General features: G+C 37.5%; 1 protein-coding gene across 1 annotated transcript in view; it reads right to left on the bottom strand.

Moving 5' to 3' along the window:
* PTPRR (protein tyrosine phosphatase, receptor type R) overlaps positions 1-21147 on the bottom strand; it is a 279908-nt gene that overhangs the window by 242550 nt on the left and 16211 nt on the right. The window contains exon 2 of the mRNA XM_005680173.2: positions 9306-9604. Coding sequence (XP_005680230.2) covers positions 9306-9604 — 299 coding nt within the window. The remainder of the gene's footprint in view (positions 1-9305; positions 9605-21147) is intronic.

Here is a 21147-nt window from a genome sequence, read left to right as displayed (position 1 = left end):
TTACAATATTATATTGGTTCTGCCACACGACAACATGAATCTGCCACGGGCATACAGGTGTTCCCCATCCTGAACCCCGCTCCCACCTCCCTCCCCTTACCATCCCTCCGGGTCATCCCAGTGCACCAGCCCCAAGGATTCTATTTAGTTTTGTCTCCAGTTCCTAAACTAACTCAAGTTATAAATGTGAAATGGGTATATTTTGTTATTCATATAAACCACACCTGGGTTTACATTAGTGAGGTGACTTTTGGACCACTCATCTTTCTAAAGATGAAGGCAGGTTGCCAGAAGAAATAACCTCAGGGAGAGATGGATAGAACTTTCAGTCCAATCCCCAAACCTCTGGGGCAGGGAGAGGGGCTAGGAGGTTCAATCAATTACCCATGACCCATGAATTAGTCAATCATGCTTACATAATGAAGCCTCTATAGAAACCCCGAAGAAAAGGGTTCAGAGAGATTGGTGCTTGGAGAACAGTGCACCCAGAGAGGGCAGAGAAGCTCTGCATTTCTTCCCACATTCCTTGCCCTTTGCCTCTTTCCAGTTGCCTTTTCACAAGTTATATCTTTTTATAATAAACTGGTAATCTGCTAAGTAAAATGTCATACTGAGCTCTGTGAGCCACTCTAGCAAACTGATCAAACCCAATAAAGGGTTCAAAGGAACTCCAATTCACAGACAGTTGATCAAAAGCACAGGTAACAACCTGGACTTGTGATTGGCACCTGAACTTTTATAGGACTAAGCCCTTAGCCTGTGGGATCTGATGCTCTCTCCAAGTAGAGAGTGTCTGAACTGAATTAAATTGGAGGACACCCAGCTAGTGTTGCAGAATTGCTTGGTATGGAAAACCTGCCCTCTCCTCAGATATGGTGGCCAGAAATGTCATAACTAGAGTACTGAGAATGTGAAGAGTAGAGGAGTAACAGAGGAGGATTTTTTTCCTTTGCATTTTGACGTTAAAAGTGGGATTTATGAGATTTTCCTGGCGGTCTAGTGGTTAAGACTTTGCCTTCCAGTATGAGGTATGTGTGTTGGGGGGCGGGGGTTCAATCCTTGGTTGGGGAGCTAGGATTACACATGCCTCTTGGCCAAAAAAACCAGAACATAAGCAACAGAAGCAATATTGTAACAAATTCAATAAAAACCTTGGAAATGGTCCACATTAAAAAAAAATCTTAAAAAAAGTGGGATTTTTCATTTCAGTTCTGGTTCACGAAAACATGTGATTTGTGGGTGGGTGGGGGGTATGGATCAAAGGGCAGGGGACAATGACCATTGATTCCCTGGTGGCCGTGTGGTCACCCACAGAATGAAGCAGCAGCTGTGCTGTGCTCAGTTGCTAAAGATAAAAGTTACCAATGAGGAAGCTTCATAACGCTGCTCAAGGAGACAACCTTCCAGAGGCTTTTAACTCATGTTTTCTTAAAACAAAAGAAAGGAGGAAATTGCTTCTACCCTCTGAGTTACAGGGATCATGGAGAAAGAACGAACTCATTTGCTAAATGGGGCCAATCTCATTATTCACTGGCAAGGCCAGATGCCCAGAAAGCCCAGTTAAATTATCCATCAGCAGTTAGATTTTAAATAAAGCATTGTACAGTAAAACAAACAAAACAAACACACAAATAAGCATGATATATAGGCATTTATAATTAGAGAGAAACAAACAAAGAAAGAAAAAGGAACTAAGTCGCTCCCAGAGAGTGCAAGACCACAATTCTTAACAATTGGTAACCTGAAGGGCAATTCTTAGAGAGAGACCTGACAAGTAAATATTTGCTCAAAAGAAAATATAAATCTCTTTGTTCATCCGCAGATTCTATTTGTTTTTACATTACTGAAAAATTTGGACTGACGAAAAGAGTTTTTAGGTTTCAACACAATGAGACACAGCACTTTCCATCTTCCTCAATGAAAAGTCCTGAAACAGAATATTTTTTAATATGCTCTTAACAGGACATCCTTTTTTTTGTCCTGCTAACTTCATTGACTGCTTTAAATATTTCCCTTGCTTAAGATTTAAGGTCTGTGGAAGACATAATTTGGCCAAGTGGAAAAAAATAGATCCTATATTACAATTATATATAGAGTTCATAAAGAAAGCAGTTTCCCTTAAGATGAACTCTCAAAATTCTCTCAAGACTATTAAGGAGGCAGTTGCAATGGAAACAAGTACTATATTTGATAGACTCAACATTTATTTCTCCTTTTGTCTTAACTTACTAAATGTATTGGGGATATACATCAATACATAAAAACTGTGAAATCTATTACACAATGGAATTTTTAGCAGGCCCTGATGCTGGAAAAGATTGAGGGCAGGAGGAGAAGGGGATGACAGAGGATGAGGTGATTGGATGGCATAATCAACTCAATGGACAAGAGGTTGAGTAAACTCCAGGAGATAGTGAAGGACAGGGAAGCCTGGCATGCTGCAGTCCATGGAGTTGCAAACAGAAATAACTGAGTGGCTGAACAACAACAACAACAAAAATAATGCTGTATAGTTAATAGTATGAAGATATATGATGGAATTTCATAGTTTATGCAATACAAACTAAGTAAAAATTTGACAAAATCTTACATATCCTGATTGCATATTTGGTAAAAAAAAATCTATATCCATATATATTGAAAAGATCATATAGATAGATACATATATCAAGACAACACTGTTATCTGCTAAGGATTATTTTTACTTCCTCTTTTTTCCTTCTCTATATTTCTAAATATTCTGAAATGCTATGAAAATATATTACTTCTGGAGTTAAAACAAAAACATTACTAAATATCCAATGTCCAATTAGTATGATAATTAAATCAGTTCTCATAAGACTTCCCATCATTCTAATGTTGGGTCTAAATGATCCAAAACAAACAGATGTACTGAGTGGCCCAGTGTTGAAACTGCACATAGATGTTGCCTAAGCTTGACCCCTATCATTTCCAAAATGTGTTCCAGCATTCTCCTTGCTGCTTTAGTAGCTAGAAATGGAGAAAAGCAACAGATGGTGACAGCTGTGACTGTCAGGGTGCCAACCTCGAGAATGGAATTTCTACTTCAAGATGATTTTGCAGGGGTACAATAATATCTGGAGAATCTAGGCAAAAAGCTTTCCAAAATGCAAATGTTTGGGATTTTAAAAGAAAGGCAATTATGTAAGATCTTATAGTTTAATATGAAGGCTTTTGTTTCAGAAAAGAGTAAAAAGTTAACTAAATATCTGAAGTAGACTGCAGAATTTCTTTTACTAGACTTTCTTAAAATCTAATGTTACATTATAATTCATTTTATATTATTATCTGTGGAGCGGATCTTTTACCTTTTAACCTCTGGCTCCAACAAGAGCATCTAGCTATCAATGAATGTATTTCCAGAGTATAAAAATTAACATTATCATTAGCTTAAATAAAATGTAATTCATAAAGTCACATTCTCTATTAGGAAAATTTACAGTGCTTTCCCAAAGCAAACCAAATAACTTCTGTTAAAAATGAAAATGTTTGAGTTTTAAAGTCAGGCAAATTTGAATTTTGCCTCTAGCACCTTTTATTAATTGTATAACTTGGAGAAACATTGATTTACGGTTTTGATTTTTTTGCCTGTAAATTGCCACCAATCATGAGGGCTTTTTTTAAGGCTCAAAGATTCTTTATTGACACAGTTTCTTCCCCTTTTATGATATACGATGCAATTTCTGCAGTAATATGGTTTTAGCACACAGCTACCTTTCCTGAAGTTTATATGTCATCTTTCTGGAAGTTTACAGGTAGAAGTACATAATAAGCAATAGCATAATAAAAAGATTCTCCAATTTTGCTTTGAAGATTGTGGCACCCACGCTCTAAGAGAGTCCCCAGTGATTTCAAGCCTTCTGCAGTTTCATCCATGAAAAGGCGGATAAGACCTAGCAACCGATTGTTTTTTAAAATTTATTTCATTAAAAGTCACATAATATAAAACATATATATTAACCATATGTAACTACATTTTGGACTTCCCAGTGGCTCATTGGTAAAGAATCTGCCTGCCAATGCAGGAAACGTAGGAGACATGGGTTTGATCCCTTGTCTAGGAAGATCACCTGGAGAAGGAAATAGCAACCCACTCCAGTATTCTTGCCTGGAAAATTCCATGGACAAAGGAGCTTGGCAGGCTACAGTCCATGGGGTTGCAAAGAGCTGGACACCACTGAGCACACACAGCACAACACAGCGCTACCATAAATAAAATAGATGGTAAAAATATGCTGTATGACTCAAGGAACTCAAACCAGGGCTCTGTAACAAACTAGAGGAGTGGGATGGGGTGGGCGGTGGGAGGGAGGCTAAGATGGAGGGGACATATGTATATCTATGTCTGATTCATGTTGATGTATGGCAGAAACCAACATAATATTGTAAAGCAATTATCCCTCAGTTAAAAATAAAGTAAAAAAAGCTCAACATTTAAAAAAAAAACATGGTAGAGATTTTTCATTGAGTTTTTTTATATTCATTTTCTTTAGGAACTTGGGACTAGTTCTCAGGACTGCATTGGAAGACGTTACATTGCATTAGGCTTATGTCTACATCTATTTAATATTTTGGACTTGGTACTTACTATCAGACCCTGAATATGCTTGACACACAATAATTCGTAATTTTCCCAAAGCCTGCATTTGCTTCCCACCTTCTGAGAGCTTGCCCACCATGACCATCACTCCACTGTCTGCAATCACTTAGCCCATGCATGAATGCAGCCATCTTGGTCCCCACCATATAAGCAGTCACTATCAAGAAGTATGGAGAAGGAAATGGTAACCCACTCCAGTATTCTTGCTTGGAGAATCCCAGGGATGGAGGAGCCTGGTGGGCTTCCATCTATGGGGTTGCACAGAGTCGGACACGACTGAAGTGACTTAGCAGCAGCAACAGCAGCATCAAGAAGTATGGGCTTCTCAGATGGTGCTAGTGGTAAGGAATCTAACTGCCAACCCAAGAGACACGAGACACGGGTTTGATCCCTGGGTTAAGAAGATGCCCTGGCGGGGGAAATGGCAACCCACTCCAGTATTCTTGCCTGGAGAATTCCATGGAGAGAGGAGCCTGACAGGCTACAGTTCATGGGGTTGCAAAAGACTTGGACACTACTGAGGAACCAAGCATGCATACACGCATCAAGAGGTATACAGGCTAGAGTGGTTTTCATAAGTTCAGAACCTTCTTGGGATAAAATATCCTGGGTCCAAAAGATTGCGCTAAATCATAGTCCTCATAGGCAAAAAATCTGAGTGTTAGGACATAGCCCAAGCACCTTTATTTAATTTTATCCTACATCAGTGTATTTGTTGCTTGTTTGGGCTACTGTCAGTGTGACTTTAGTCATAAATTTTTTGGTACAAGAATCATATTCTTGAGGACAAGTTGTAAGCTGTCATATCCTCATTATTTCTTGAAGGCACCATCATGTCTTAAAAAAACTGAAGTCCAGGTCTTCTGCTTTCTCATACATTTAGCTGCTCTCTGGCATCCATTCTGCCTTTACTTGTTAATAGTGTCCCAATTTTTATCAGGTAACCTCCCCTCTTGTAAACAGATGGTGGGTTTTTAGGGATGCTCTACGGGTGAGGCATATGGTTTTAGTTTGAGATAATGTGCCTTATTTCATTAGCTGGCCACAAACTGTTCAGGGATGAAGTAAGTAAGTAACTTAATTTAGTCAAGAGTCTGGGTAATGGTCTGGGTGAGTGGTGAGTGAGACAAGAAGCTTCGGGATTCTAGGAATCCCATAGAGACCATCTTGGGCTCCTGGAGACTCTCCATCATCTTATGTGCTCACAAAAGTCTTCCCACTGCCCCAAGAACTGCCGCTATATCTTCTCCTCCTCCTCTCTCTCCCTCCCCTCCTTTCTCCCTCCTTTTCTCCCCTCCTTTCTTCCTGTTACTCTTGGTTTCTTCCTCTCCTGTCCTCTCTCCTCCCCTTTCCTTCTTCATCCCCTTCTCTTCCTCCTCCTCCTCTCTCTTTTCCTTCCCTCAAATCCATTCTGTGGAGTAAGCCATAATCTTACTAAATAATCCCCACCCTTTATATTCCAAAACCTTCCTATTCCCCAGTCTTCTCATACTTTGCCCAAGCTAAAACCTTCTTCACTCAGCAATCTATGCTGAACTTGCTGAACTGGAAAAGCCTGCATCTTCTACGCTTCCATTTCCCCTCACACCCTGACTTCCCTCTTTCTTAATGTGGTAGCCTTGTGACCTGATGTATATTGATGGAATTCTCAGCACATGTTTGGCTAGAGCCACTTTTTTTTTTTTCTTTACTCCTACCACAGCCTTGACCTTGAGGATATTCATATTTCCTCTTTGTACAAAAATCTGAACAGCTTCTTAATTGAGCTTCTGGAACATAGTTAGCATGCTTTAGGATAGACATTCTAATTGTGCTGTCCTCTCCCTGGAATAAATAAACTACAGGTTTTCCTGATTATAAAAGAAAGAAAAAAAGGAAAAAAAAATCATTTGGGGACAAATGTTTTCTGAAATGCTTTGTGCCAACAATCGGGAATAAGAAAAATAAGAAGGATACATGCAACTTTCAAGACCTTGTTAAATTTTTTATTTTAAAATTCACGGTCTTAAAGACATCAGGAATAAGTGAAAGAGAAAGAAACAAGTGATCTCTCCCCTGAGCTAGGAAGTCTTAAAAGTTATCTACATGTATATTTTGGAAGTTGGGAGTAGGTTTTTACCCTGGTCGAAAAAAGCTACAATACTTTTACCCAATTCAGGAAATGAATACTCATTGATACTACTCATTTTAGTATAAATTAAGCCACAAAATAATTCTTTGGTATCACTGCAATATTTATATATATACATATATATATATATGCACACACACATATACATGTGTGCAAACATATACCAATTACTCCACCAAAGTCATTCAGCAGCTGAAATATCTCCCTTTCACTACATATGTTCCATTCCTAACTCTCCTTTCTGTATAGAATGAACCATCAAACCAGCTGATAGTTGATTAAATGTTGACACTCTGCTTTTTGAGCAAGCTGAAAATTATTGATTTATTTAAAAATAACCCTACTTCCTTGGTTTTCCTAGTAAATCACCATGTGCATAAGTAATGTAAGTGGATTACAGGAAACATTAGCACTAGCCATTGTTGTTGCCAGCTACCAGAGCCACAGCATAGTTAGAGTCTAGACCAAAAGAGGTTAGTGAAGGCTAATGCAGCAAAATTGCCTATTGCCTCCATGTCATCATCACCCCAAAGAAAAAGCACAGCTTCTTCATGGATCTCTAAACCACAGATGGACTAAATGTGAAATGACTTGCCAGAATTCCTCACTGATGCCTTTTATCCTCCATAATATTAAATTAACTCGACAGCACATGACATCAGAAGATAGAACAAACCTCTTGATCTGTAATTCACAGTGACTTTAAGAGTTGATAACGATGAGTGTATGATGGTCACTAGAGGAAACATCTCTCCCGAGTCCGAGCATTAGCGCAGGCATAGAGAGATCCAGCGACATCACTAACATCATTTGTCTTCACTCAATAGACACGGTGCATGGCTTTTACCTTCAGAACATCTGTTACTCATGCAAATGCAGAAACCTTGTCTGAATTTTTCAAGCAGCAAAATGACCCACATTTTTTTCTTAACAAAAGCTCATATTATGTTCTCAGTTTCTGATTTTTTTTCTTTGGTTACCAACATTCCTCCCAGACATTTCCCAACCAAAACAAGAGACTCCTTTTCATTTGTAGATACCTCAAATGATGGGTATTTCTAGATGCTCAAAACGATGGCTGGATCATAATAAATATTAAGAGCATGCTAGTTGAAAACATCAATGAATGGATCTTTGATCCTTCATACTTAGTTGTCATATATGTGGTAGATAAAAAAGTAAAGAAAAGGAAAAAAAAGCTTATTAATTTTCATTACATTAGGCTTATAGCTGCTACTGCTGCTAAGTCGCTTCAGTCATGTCTGACTCTGTGCAACCCCATAGACGGGGGTCCACTGTCTCTGGGATTCTCCAGGCAAGAACACTGGAGTGGGTTGCCATTTCCTTCTCCAGCGCATGAAAGTGAAAAGCAAAAGTGAAGTCGCTCAGTTGCACCCGACTCTTAGCGACCCCATGGACTGCAGCCCACCAGGCTCCTCCGTCCAATGGATTTCCCAGGCAAGAGTACTGGAGTGGGGTGCCATTGCCTTCTTCTCTCTCTAGGCTTATAGAGAGGTTGCCAAAATGCAAACATGGTTTCATTGAATCATCTTGCCTTAAAAGTCAACATATTTGGTTATGTTTGGAGACAGAAATGCAATCAACACTCATTTAGCTACTACTTTGTGGTTTTAATGTGAATCCTTCTATCGTAATTTTAAACTTGAGAGGGACTGTAGTCCAAATGCTCTGTCAACCTTAGCATAAGTTTATGATACTTCCAGAAATTGGGAACCTCTGGTGTAGGTTATAAATCTTCAGAATGCAAACAATGGACCCACTACATCACCTTGATTAATAAAAGGTGATGGTTGTTTAGTTATATTAGGAATATTATCCATCAAATACTTCCCAACCACTTTATCTATTCCAGTTAGAAAACTCCCCTCTTTCATCATCACTTCTTCCCTTTCAGGGTCCCTTCACTTCTTACCATTTGAGTCAAGTGAACCAGAATAAATACTATACTATAAATACTATGTATATATATGGGCTTTCCTGGTGGCTCAGTGGTGGAATCCACCTGCCAATGCATGAGATGCAGATTTGATCCCTAAGTTGGGAAGACCCCCTGGAGAAGCAAACAGCAACCCACTCCAGTATTGCCTGGAAAATCCCATGGACAGAGGAGCATGGTGGGCTATAGTCCATGAGGTCACAAAAGAGTCAGAAATGACTTAAGGACTAAGCAACAACAACAATTTATATATATAAACTGAGACTCAGTCTACTTAGAGCAAAGTATCACAGAAGGCAGGAGGCTTAGTGCAGGATATGATCCAAAACTGCAGGATACGAACCAACATAAGACTTCCTAATACAATTTTTTGTTCAAATTATTAAGATACAGACAGTTTCTTATTTAATGAGCCTACATTCAAGACGAAGCCAACAGATAATAATCAGTTAACAAAAAGGAAACACCAGAGAATAAGAAATGCTATGGTAAATAGTCATTGAGATCCAGTAACAACTCATCACCATTAGGCTTCATTTGTTTGAAAGCATCAACCACAGAGGAAAGCATCAGCATCAGTTAAATGCAGTACTTACCACCACAATCACATTTGCTGCTGGGACTGGGCGGTTTTCCACTTCAAGGTCTTGACCAGCCATGGCCAACAGATTGAGAGATGGGTCATATGCAGGTTTAGGAAATGCTGAATTAACAATTTGATGGTGTTTGCCTATTTGAGCTTCAGAAGAGGAACGGTAGTTATATTTGTGTATCTTTTGTGGAGCTATATCCAGGCTCTTCTCAATGCCTTGTGAGTGGTGATAAATGAATGCTGGCTTCCCATTCTTCCTCTGACGAATTGCCCAAAAGTGATCATTATTTCTTGCAAGGCATCCTGAAAGGGGGAAGAAGTAGAAGCAAAAATCAAAGACCTTCTTCACTGAGCTGAATAGACTATCTGATAAGGAGAATTAACCTGTTTAAGACTTGTGAAGGCTTATTAGATCAGTTGCTCTCATTTTCATCCCTACTCCATTATCCCCAATGAAGAGAACACACTTGGTGGTACGGAGGCATGTCAGAGCTTTTGGGTACACAGAAGGGTATAGTTTGAAGAAGTCCTATATTTCAGATATTCTAAAGCATCTTTTAGTCAGGAATTTCCTCCTTTATCTAAATGCACGGCTCTAACACCTTGTTGAGCAACTCTTCCTGGATGTCCTACCTATTCCTCAAATGACAACCCTCTATATCATATTCAAGCTTCCCTCCCTTTAATCAATAGCATTTCATACAATTCTTATTTCATACTTCTTTTATCCTGCTGATATTTTATAATCAACTATGTGTAATTTTTAATACTTGTAGACTATTTGAAGCTGACTAACGGCAGAAGTCTGAGTATACTCATGGTGGTAGCAACTCCCAGTTGTATAATAATATCCATTCTTCACTTCTTACTTAGTAATATGGCCATCCCGATAAAGTAATACATTCTCTTTTATTTCATCTGTTATGCAAATATCCATTGACTTGAATGGCTCTTTTATTCTTTTTATCATCAGCCACAGAAAGAAACAGATAACATATACATGTGAGTCTAAAGAGTATCACTAGGTCACACGCCAATTAGAAAAGCAAGCTTAAGATCTTCTATATAAGACGACAAGCAGATTGAACAAATCACAACATAATAATGCCATCCACATTGTACCTAGCAACCTAGGCACCACAGATTTTTGCTTAGGATGCCTATGGCAACAATAAGCTGTAAAAATGCTCTCCCCAGGAGATGACATCCCTCTTTTTATAAGAATTCTGGGGTGTCTTGAATTCTTACCAAATATTTATAGTAGAGAAATTGCTAGTTTTTATAGCTTTCTTTTCCATCCAGCCTCTGTGACCAGCATGTATTTACAGCACTTTCAGTAACGTTATTTTACCATTATGCTCTCAACTCTCACTTAGGGATAAGAAGACAGGTTATTTTTTTCAGTAAGCTCAACTGCATTCACCATGATGTAATTGTTCGGAAATATTGGGTCCCAGTGCCTTTAGGCTTTTAGATCATTCCAATCACAATTAAATTCCATGTGAATTCTGAGACAGTATAGAAACTAATCCTCCTATCTTCAATCCTCAGCATGCTGAATAGACTGTAACTTTTTAGAAAAAGAAATCAATTTACTATAATTCACCAACAATGATGATTAGACAGTATGACCTTGAAATAACTATCAACTTTGTTTCTCTGAATGAAGTAGGAATTCCTCAGATTTGGAAATGACACTGTCATTAGGAACATATATAAATGAATATGGTCCTTCACTGTTAATATTCTTGTTGTGCTTTATTAATGGAGAATGGTGATAAAATGTTTTAGAGATATATTAACTTTTTGACCGCATGTGTTTGTTTAAATTTTACTGAAAGTGATTTAAAAAATTATATAGTAGTGTCCTACAGTAGGGGTCCCCAGCCTCCAGGGTCTAATACCTGATGATATAAAGTAGAGCTGATGTAACAATAACAGAAATAAAATACACAATAAATGTAATGCACTTGAATCATCCCCAAACCATCCCCCACCAGGCCTGTCCATGGAAAAACTCTCTTCCACGAAAAACTGATCCCTGGTGCCAAAAGGCTGGGGGCTACTGTCCTACAGTGTTTCCATACTATAGGTGAAGTTTCCTCCCTCCCCTCTTAGAGGGCTGAGTCTGACATTGTAAAGAGCAACAACGGAGTGGTCACCTTAAGGTTAAGAAACAGAATGGAGATACTATTTTTATCTTAGCTGACTTTGTAAACTTGCCTCAGTTAAAGATGGTCCCTTGTTTCAGAAAAGGCATATTGCACACTTGAATGAATTTAGGTTTCTCACCTGAGGGATTTGTTCTCCTATCAAAAAGAGGGATTATAACCCTATCTAACAAGATAGTGCTATAGAAATAGGCATTTTAATTAAAAAATTAACATGGAAAAAAGATTGGAAGTCCTTGCAAGATTTGGGAAGAGAAAAAAGGGGGGAGAAAACATGGTAGGAGATGGCAAAGAGTTTCACTAAGAAAAAGAAGTAGCTCAGAAGATCAGAAAACGCAGATTTATGAGAAGGGGAAAAATTAATGAAGAGCTGAGAAATTTATCTTCAGTCTTTCTTTTTATATGATATCAGGCTTCCCTGATGACTCAGTGGGTAAAGAATCCACCTGCAATGCACAAGACACAGGAGATGCAGATTCGATCCTGAGAAGGAAATGGCAACTCAGTCCAGCATTCTTGTCTGAAAAACCCCATGGACAGAGGAGCCTGGCAGGCTATGGTCCAGAGGGTCGCAAAGAGTTGGACATGACTGAGTGGCTAAACACACAATATGTGATATCAATAGAATAGGTGAGTCCAACTAATAAGGTCTCTTGTACGAAAATAGGCCTACAGAGAAAGATGAAAAAAATTTAATTTTAAGTGCAATTGAAACACAACTAGAATCTCCCAGCCCTATCCAGTTATAAATGTGAAAAGACTCAGTCCTGCCTTGTCCCTGAGTAATGAGAACCAAGCTGGCATCACTATTAGGAATCCCACCAAAGAGATTAGGAAAGAAAAAGTTTTTCAAAGTGTTATGCTTAGATCCCTGCATCAAAATTACCTGGGATATTAAGACTCAGATCCCCATATCGCAGACTCTTTGGAAAGGTAACTTACAAATCTGGATTTCTAATCAAAATTTTCTCACATTCCAACTCTGAAGTTGAGGACCACTGAGTTAGTATTTGGGATAAGTTTTATTTTTTTGTCTTCAAATGTTACCTCTCTATCACCTCTTTCACTTCAACATTATGACTATATTCAGGTAAACATTTTGGAAATTTTAAGATTCAGATGTCTATTAAAGATCAAAGTGGAGATGTTGAATTAGAAATTTAATAAGTATATACTTCATGGTTGGAGAGAGACATATTTGTAAATCATCTAGTATGGATAAAATTTAAAGCCAAGTGACTGGAGATTCCTTGAAAAGAGAAGAGTATATAGGACAGAGCTCATGGTAGAATTACAATATTTAGAGTCAAGAAGCTGAATGAAATAGAGCCAACAATGACAAATGAGAAGGAATGGTAGTGAAGAAGGAGGAAAATCAAGGAAGAGTAATTCCTAGAAGATTAAGAAAGAAAATGCTTTAGAACCTGTATGTATTATAATGTCTTAGGAGCAACTGAAAAATCAATCTTATAGTGATGTCTCTAGAAACTTGAATATAAATGGAATTTCCATGTGTTTCCAAGTAACGTAAGTCCCACTGAAGACATACTTATTGACTTAAAAAAATTACAAAGCACATAGGGATTACTGCCATGAGAGAAGGTCAGAAGATGGAGAAGTGGGTAGATTCTTAACTAAGAAAGAAAAAATGAAAGAGAAAATTGAAGGGGGCTTCAAAATAAGTTAATTAAAACATCCAAATAGAAAAGAAAATAAGAATAAGGGATTTGAGGGAAAGAGAACTGGCATGTTTCAATTCAAGCGAAAATCATAGAAATGAAAAATATCGTAACAGAAGAAATGCAATACATCAGTTAAACAATAGACTAGATACCACTGAATAGAGAATTGGTAAGTTGGAAAGGTTTAGGTAATAATTCAGAAAGCAGCACAGAGAAATTAAGAGCGGAAATAAGAAAAAGAAGGTTCCTTTGGGACTGTAAGACCCATACCTACTGGCATTCATGCTCATTAAGAGTGAGTGAGACCTCGCTTGTGATGGAATGTCCTTTCTGTGATTCGGCTAAAAAAAGATGACTTCTGTGCTGCTGGGAGACTCCTTTTGACTTTGATGAAGCAAGTTGTTGGAGAGGTCCACGTGAAGAAGGAGGCTTGTAGCCAAAATCTGAGGAAGAACTGAGGCTGTCAGTTGCAACAGCGATTAAGGAACTGAATCCTGTCAGCAATCATGTAAATAAAGTGAGTGAGGTGAAGTCGCTCAGTCGTGTCGGAATCTTTGCGACCCCATGGACTGTAGCCTACCACACTCCTCTGTCCATGAGATTTTCCAGGCAAGAGCACTGGAGTGGGGTGTCACAAGCGTGGAAGCAAATCTGTCCTCAGGTGAGCCTTCACCTAGGAGCCTAGCTCAGGCCAACACTTTAACTGAAGCCTAATGAGAGACCTTGAAGCGGAAGTCTCCGGTAAGGCATGGCCAAATTTCTGCCTCACAGAAACTGAGAAATGCTAAATATGTGTTGTTTTAATTTGCTAAATTTTATAGCAATTTGTTATGCAGTGATAGGAAACTAATGCCAAGACACTGAGTGATTTTTGAGGATAACATGGTACATTGCAAAATACCTTTAATAGCATTTAAAAAATGAAACATTAGGAAATTGAACATTTTATAAAATTTAAAGAGGGAAGTGATAATGTAAAATTTATATTTCTCAGAGATCACTCTGGCTGTACAATAAAATGGACTGGGAGGAAGCAAAAGTAAGCGCAAATGTACTGGGTAAAATATCTTAAATGACAATAGAATAGCCCAGACAAGGTGGCAGGCAGTAGGAAGACAAAGCAGAGGTGAATTTCAGAAGCCTTAAGATATAGGAATTGATGAAAAAATAAAAAGGAATAAATTCAGTAATTGAGTTAATGTTGTAGGAAGGAACGAACAGTGGATATTTAAGAATAATTCTATTTCCAGTTGGCAATTCAACAAATAAGGGCGTCCTTTATTGAGACAGGGAAATGTGATTCTGTAGTGCATACAATATATAGAAATGGAAACATCTAGAAAGAAATTACATTTATATGGAACCCAGGAGAAAGTGCTGGACTAAAGATAAATACTGAAAAACCATAAGCATACTCAAGGAAAAGTGAGTGCCAGAATGATGAGACTACCTTGTGGAATGAGAAGAACTATGAGTCTACAGCAAAGATTCAGAAGAAGCCACATTAAAGGAATATTTGGCGGGAGAAGAAGAAAAATTAGAGATTGTGGAAGTATGGAAGTCGTGGAAAGAGTGTACCAAGGGGTCTGTGATTGGCAGTGTCCAGTGTCACTCACAGTCTGAGAGCTGAAACAACTCTGAACACTTGCATAGGATTTATTGACTGAAACTTCATCAATGGACAGCTGACCCTGGATATTCAGAGCACCAGACTCCACACGGAAAAGCTCTATAGCATTAGAAATACAAACCATTCTCCACTGTTGAGTCTTTGAAAAATAATAAAGTAATCTTTAAGGACTTAAAAGGTTAAGGAAGATTCTGAGCCTGGATAAGATGGAGCAAACACACTCTGTCTTGTTAACTATAATAAACAGAGCTATAAAATCTAAACAAAATGTATAAAACAGCTTTCTGAGGACTCTGGGAAGTAAACGGTAGCAGAGCAATTAGGGATGATGAACAGAATTCAAAATTTGTCTCTCCTTGCCTCCGGTATTCTCTAGCCAACCCACAGTGTACACCAGAGTATAGACAAGGATAGCTCCAGGAGAAAATACAACACCATAATTTGTGAGACACAGTCAAAGCAGTGCTTAGAGAAAAGCTTACAGCATAAATGTTTGTATTACAAAAGAAGAGAGGTCTCCAATCAATAATCGAAGCCTCTACTTTAGGAAACCAGGAAAAAAAAGAGCAAAATAAATGTAAAGTATGCAAAGGAAAAGAAATTAAGAAGTTAAAATGAGAAATAATTATACTGAAAATAGGAAACAATAAAGAAAATCAATGAAACAAAAGTTTATTCTTTGAAAACATCAATAAATTGATAAAACTCTAGCAAGACTGACAAATAGAGAAGACACAGATTGCCAACACCAGATGAAAGAAAGAATATCACTACATACCCAGTAGACATGAAAAGGATAATGAGAAAATAAATGCGTACAACTCTTTGCATCTATATTTAACAAGTTAGATGAAATGACCAATTCAAACCCTAGAAAATAATGAAACTCACACAAGAAATATGTTACCTAAATTGTCCTAAAATTATAACAGAAATTGAATTCCTATTTTTTTCTTATGAAAAAGAAATCTTCAAGATCAAATGGTTTCACTGGCATATTGAAACACTTAAAGAAAAAATTAACTTCATTTATATACAACCTCTCGCAGAAAATAGAAGAAAAAAGAACACTCCTCAAAGCACCTTCTGAGGCCAAAATTACTCTGATAACAAAACCAGAAAAAGACCCTACTAAAAAAGAAAACTAAAGATCAAATATTGCTCATGAATATATATGGAAAAATCCTCAACATATTAGCAAATTGAATGCAGAAATATAAAAGATAATACATAACCAAGTAAGGCTTATCCTGGGAATGTAAGGCTGCTTTAATATTTAAAAAGCAATCAACCTAATCCATCATATTGACAGTCTAATGAAGGAAAACCATATTATCATACCAACTGATGCAGAAAGAGCATTTGACAAAATTCATATCAACTTACAGTGAAAAAAAAATAAGCAAACCAGAAATAGAAGGGAACTTCTTTAAACGTGTAAAAGACACCTACACAAAAACTCACAGCTAACAATAGGTTTACCTTCCCTCTCTTAAGAATAGAGAACAAGACAATGACACTCATCGCTTCTATACAACACTATACTGAATGAAAATCCTATTTATTGCCAGTAAACAAAGAAAAGAAGTAAAAGGCACACACAGTGGAGAAGAAAAAATAAAATTGTTCTATTTGTGGAAAGGATGATTGTCTATCTATAAAATCCTAAGGAACTCATCAAAATTTTGATACCACAGGTGAGTTTAGCAAGTGAATAGACTGTAATATTAACCTATGAAATCAATGGCATTTCTATAGCAATGTACAACTGAAAACTGAATTTTAAAAAATATTTACAAGAGTTACGGAAAATAAAATACTTAGGTATAATTCTAACAAAATATGTACAGGATATATATAGTGAAAACTACAAAATGCTGAGAAAGTAAAACAAAAAGAATTGAATAGACATACTGTGTTCATGAACTGGAAGGCTTTATATAATGAAGATTTAATTATCCCCAACGACAATAAAAATTCAAGCAAAACTCTACACATATAATAGATTGATTCTAAAGTGGAACAAGCAATTTTAAATGAAGAATAAAGGTGACAGAATACTACAGTCCAATTCTAGGACTTAAGATAAAGCTACAGTAATCAACATAATGGAGTATTAGCAAAGAAAAAGGTAGATAAATCAATGAGACAAAACAGAGTTCAAAAACAGATTGATGCATGGCAAAACCCACCACAATAGTGTAAAGTAATTAGTCTCCAATTAAAATTAATTAATTAAAACAGATCCAGAGAAATGTCACCACTTGATTTTTTTATAAATATGTAAAAACAATGAAGGATAGTTTTTTTCAAAATCATATTGGAACATTCGGACATTCATTTGTAACAAAATGAGTCTCTATACAAACTTCATAGAAATGAACTTAATAAAGATCACAGATCCAAATATAACGTACAACTATAAAACTTCTAGAAGAAAATACAGGAGAAAATCTTTATAACTAGGGTTAGGCAGAAAATTCTTAGAGGTGTCACCAAAATCACAATCCATAAGAGAAAAAGAATTGCTCAATTGGACTGGATTAAAACAGAAAAATTTCTGCTCTGTTTAAGACACTGTTAAGAGAATGAAGCAGCAAGCTAAAGAGTGGCAAAAAATAATCACAAATCATATATCCAACAAGGGACTTGTAATAAGAAAAAATAAAGAACTCAAGAAATTTAACAGCAGGAAAACAAACCAATTTAAAACTAGGCTAAAAGATTTGAACAGACGCAAAGGCAAAGATACATGAATAGCAAAGAGGCACATGAATATTACCCCAGTAATGAAATCCATATTAAAACTGTGATATGATAACACTACATATCTCTTAGAATTGCTAAAATGAAAAATACTAACAATACTCAGTAAACAAACTTTTGCAGCAACTCTATGCATAGTTGCATATAAGTGGAATATAAAGTGGAATCAACTCAAATGTCCTTCGATCGATGAATGGAAAGAAAACTGATACATCTATACAATGGAACATTGCTCATCAATTAAAAAAAATGAATTATTGATCTGCAAAACAATTTGGATTACCCTCAAAGGCATTAGGCTGAGGGAAGGAAGACAATTGCAGGAAGTCCATTTACAGAACATTCTTGAAAAGCAAAAACTAATACTGAAAAGAAAAAACTAGATAAATGATTATTAGGTTATCAATTGAGAAGCAGGGGGAGTAGAATGAAGGAGTTCTTTGGAGTGACTGAATTTTTTTGTATACAATATGATTACATGAATCTATAGATAGGTTAAAATTCACTGTACTATACTCCAAATAAAGGCAATAGATTATGCTATATTATGCTTTGTAAGCTACCTTTTTCACTCAATACTGTATCAAAACATCTTTTCTCATCACTAAATGTTCATCTATCTCATTAACAATGATTGATAATGTACAGAAAGTAATTTCAGAGTTGGGGGGGGAGAAAGCTAGATGTAATTGGATTGAGGATCATTTGGGAGATAAATGAGAAATAACATGTATAACAACTCTTGCAACAAACTTTAGTGTGATAAGAGAGTTCAGTTCAGTTCAGTTGCTCAGTCGTGTCCGACTTTTTGCGAACCCCATGAATCGCAGCACGCCAGGCCTCCCTGTCCCTCACCATCTCCCGGAGTTCACTCAGATTCACGTCCATCGAGTCCATGATGTCATCCAGCCATCTCATCCTCTGTCGTCTCCTTCTCCTCCTGCCCCCAATTCCTTCCAGCATCAGAGTCTTTTCCAATGAGTCAACTCTTCATATGAGATGGCCAATGTACTGGAGTTTCAGCTTTAGCATCATTCCTTCCAAAGAAATCCCAGGGCTGATCTCCTTCAGAATGGACTGGTTGGATCTCCTTGCAGTCCAAGGGACTCTCAAGAGTCTTCTTCAACACCACAGTTCAAAAGCATCAATTGTTCAGCACTCAGCCTTCTTCACAGTCCAACTCTCATATCCATACATGACCACAGGAGAAACCATAGCCTTGACTAGACTCTGGACCTTAGTGGGCAAAGTAATGTCTCTGCTTTTGAATATGCTATCTAGGTTGATCATAGCTTTCCTTCCAAGGAGTAAGCGTCTTTTAATTTCATGGCTGCAGTCACCATCTGCAGTGATTTTGGAGCTCCCAAAAATAAAGTCTGACACTGTTTCCACTGTTTCCCCATCTATTTGCCATGAAGTGATGGGACTGGATGCCATGATCTTCGTTTTCTGAATGTTGAGCTTTAAGCCAACTTTTTCACTCTCCTCTTTCACTTTCATCAAGAGGCTTTTTAGTTCCTCTTCACTTTCTGCCATAAGGGTGGTGTCATCTGCATATCTGAGGTTATTGATATTTCTCCTGGCAATCTTGATTTCAGCTTGTGTTTCTTCCAGTCCAGCGTTTCTCATGATGTACTCTGCATATAAGTTAAATAAGCAGGGTGACAATATACAGCCTTGACATACTCCTTTTCCTATTTGGAACCAGTCTGTTGTTCCATGTCCAGTTCTAACTGTTACTTCCTGACCTGCATACAGATTTCTCAAGAGGCAGGTCAGGTGGTCTGGTATTCCCATCTCTCTCAGAATTGTCCACAGTTTATTGTGATCCACACAGTCAAAGGCTTTGGCATAGTCAATAAAGCAGAAATAGATGTTTTTCTGGAACGCTCTTGCTTTTTCCATGATCCAGCGGATGTTGGCAATTTGATCTCTGTTTCCTCTGCCTTTTCTAAAGCCAGCTTGAACATCTGGAAGTTCATGGTTCACATATTGCTGAAGCCTGGCTTGGAGAATTTTGAGCATTAATTTACTAGCATGTGAGATGAGTGCAATTGTGTGGTAGTTTGAGCATTCTTTGGCATTGCCTTTCTTTGGGACTGGAATGAAAACTAACCTTTTCCAGTCCTGTGGCCACTGCTGAGATAAGAGAGTAGCAGTGTATTAATACACAGAAAGGGAAAGTAGGGTTGAGGGATTTTTTTTTTTTCACTATAGGAGAGGTCTGAATACATTTAATCCTTAAAGGGAAAGAGCTAGTTGAGAAGGAGTGGTTGGAAATATCACTAAAAGAAAAACAGATGGAAAAATCAGTAGACTGAGCCTCCCCAGCAGACTGGAGGAGTTGGGATCCAGAGTACCATCAGGGGGATGAGCCTTGGATTGGAGGGAGGTATTTTTTCCATTATAATATGGGGATTCAGTAGAGGCAGGAAGATGAAGGATGTTAATGGATCTGGCAGTGGAAATTGAGCAAGTTTTCTTCTGACAGTTTCTATTTTCTCCATGAAGGAGATGAAGCTATCTCATAAGAGAGAGAGGATGAGAGAGCGAAGACTGGAGATTCCAGGACAATTGAGAAGGACTGAAAAAACGTCTTGTAAGGAATGAAAAAGAAAGTAGATATAAGATGAGTAGTAGGATTCCTCATCTTCACTGACAGCTCAGTGACAATTTTTTCTATTTCTAAGGGACAGAGCTCCCTGACAGAATAGTGGCTAGCTTGTCGAAGATACTTAACTGCATTTAAAATAAAAGTACGTTTATCATAGGAACGGCATTTACAGGACAATAACCAGTTTTGATGGTCATAAAATTCCACAATTGAAATTTCATTCTGGATATGACCCTGATAATCTCTGAAGAGATCCATAACAAAGGAAAGAGAAAATATGTAAAATCACAATGTGATTTTATGATTATGTACATTATGATTCATTATTTCAAAATCAACTTTAGTAACTCTGGATGCATAAGGTAGAATGGCCTCACATACACTCTCTCAGAATAAATCCTATGGATGGCAGCTGTTTAAATCGGTGTTAGTGACTTGGGAAAGGAACAAAGGATGAAACAGTGGTCACCAAAGAGACCTAAAAAAGTGAACAATCAAAAAAGGGCAACTTTGTTTTCGATCATTTTGTAAAAGGACAATCATTGTTTTTCAAGGATTGCCAGCACTTTCTTCTCTAGAAAGGAGATGCAAATGGATAACATCAAGGAAGTCCCTTGGGAACTTCTACATGAGATATGACAAGGTTCTCATTTGATTTGTAAATGCCTCTCAGGAAAAGTTAAAAATAGATAAGTACCAGTAAAAGTTTACTTAGAAAATGCCAATTAATAGAATTGAGAAAGGAAAGAAACATCCTTTTAAAAAGAAGCAATGGTTTAAGAGAAAAGAGATGTAGACTGTATCTTTAACACCCACCATACCCTGTCTATCAGAACTTGAGTTACGGTCCTCAACCTCTCTGAGCCTCAGTTTTGATCCCTGGGTTGGGAAGATCCCCTGGAGAAGGAAATGGCAATCCACTCCAGGACTATGGCCTGGAAAATCCCATGGACAGAGGAGCCTGGTAGGCTACAGTCCTTGGG

Source organism: Capra hircus, chromosome 5, assembly GCF_001704415.2.
Source record: "Capra hircus breed San Clemente chromosome 5, ASM170441v1, whole genome shotgun sequence".
Classification (NCBI taxonomy): domain Eukaryota; kingdom Metazoa; phylum Chordata; class Mammalia; order Artiodactyla; family Bovidae; genus Capra; species Capra hircus.
Note: the sequence above shows the minus strand (reverse complement) of the source record. Positions and strands in the feature narration are given on the sequence as shown.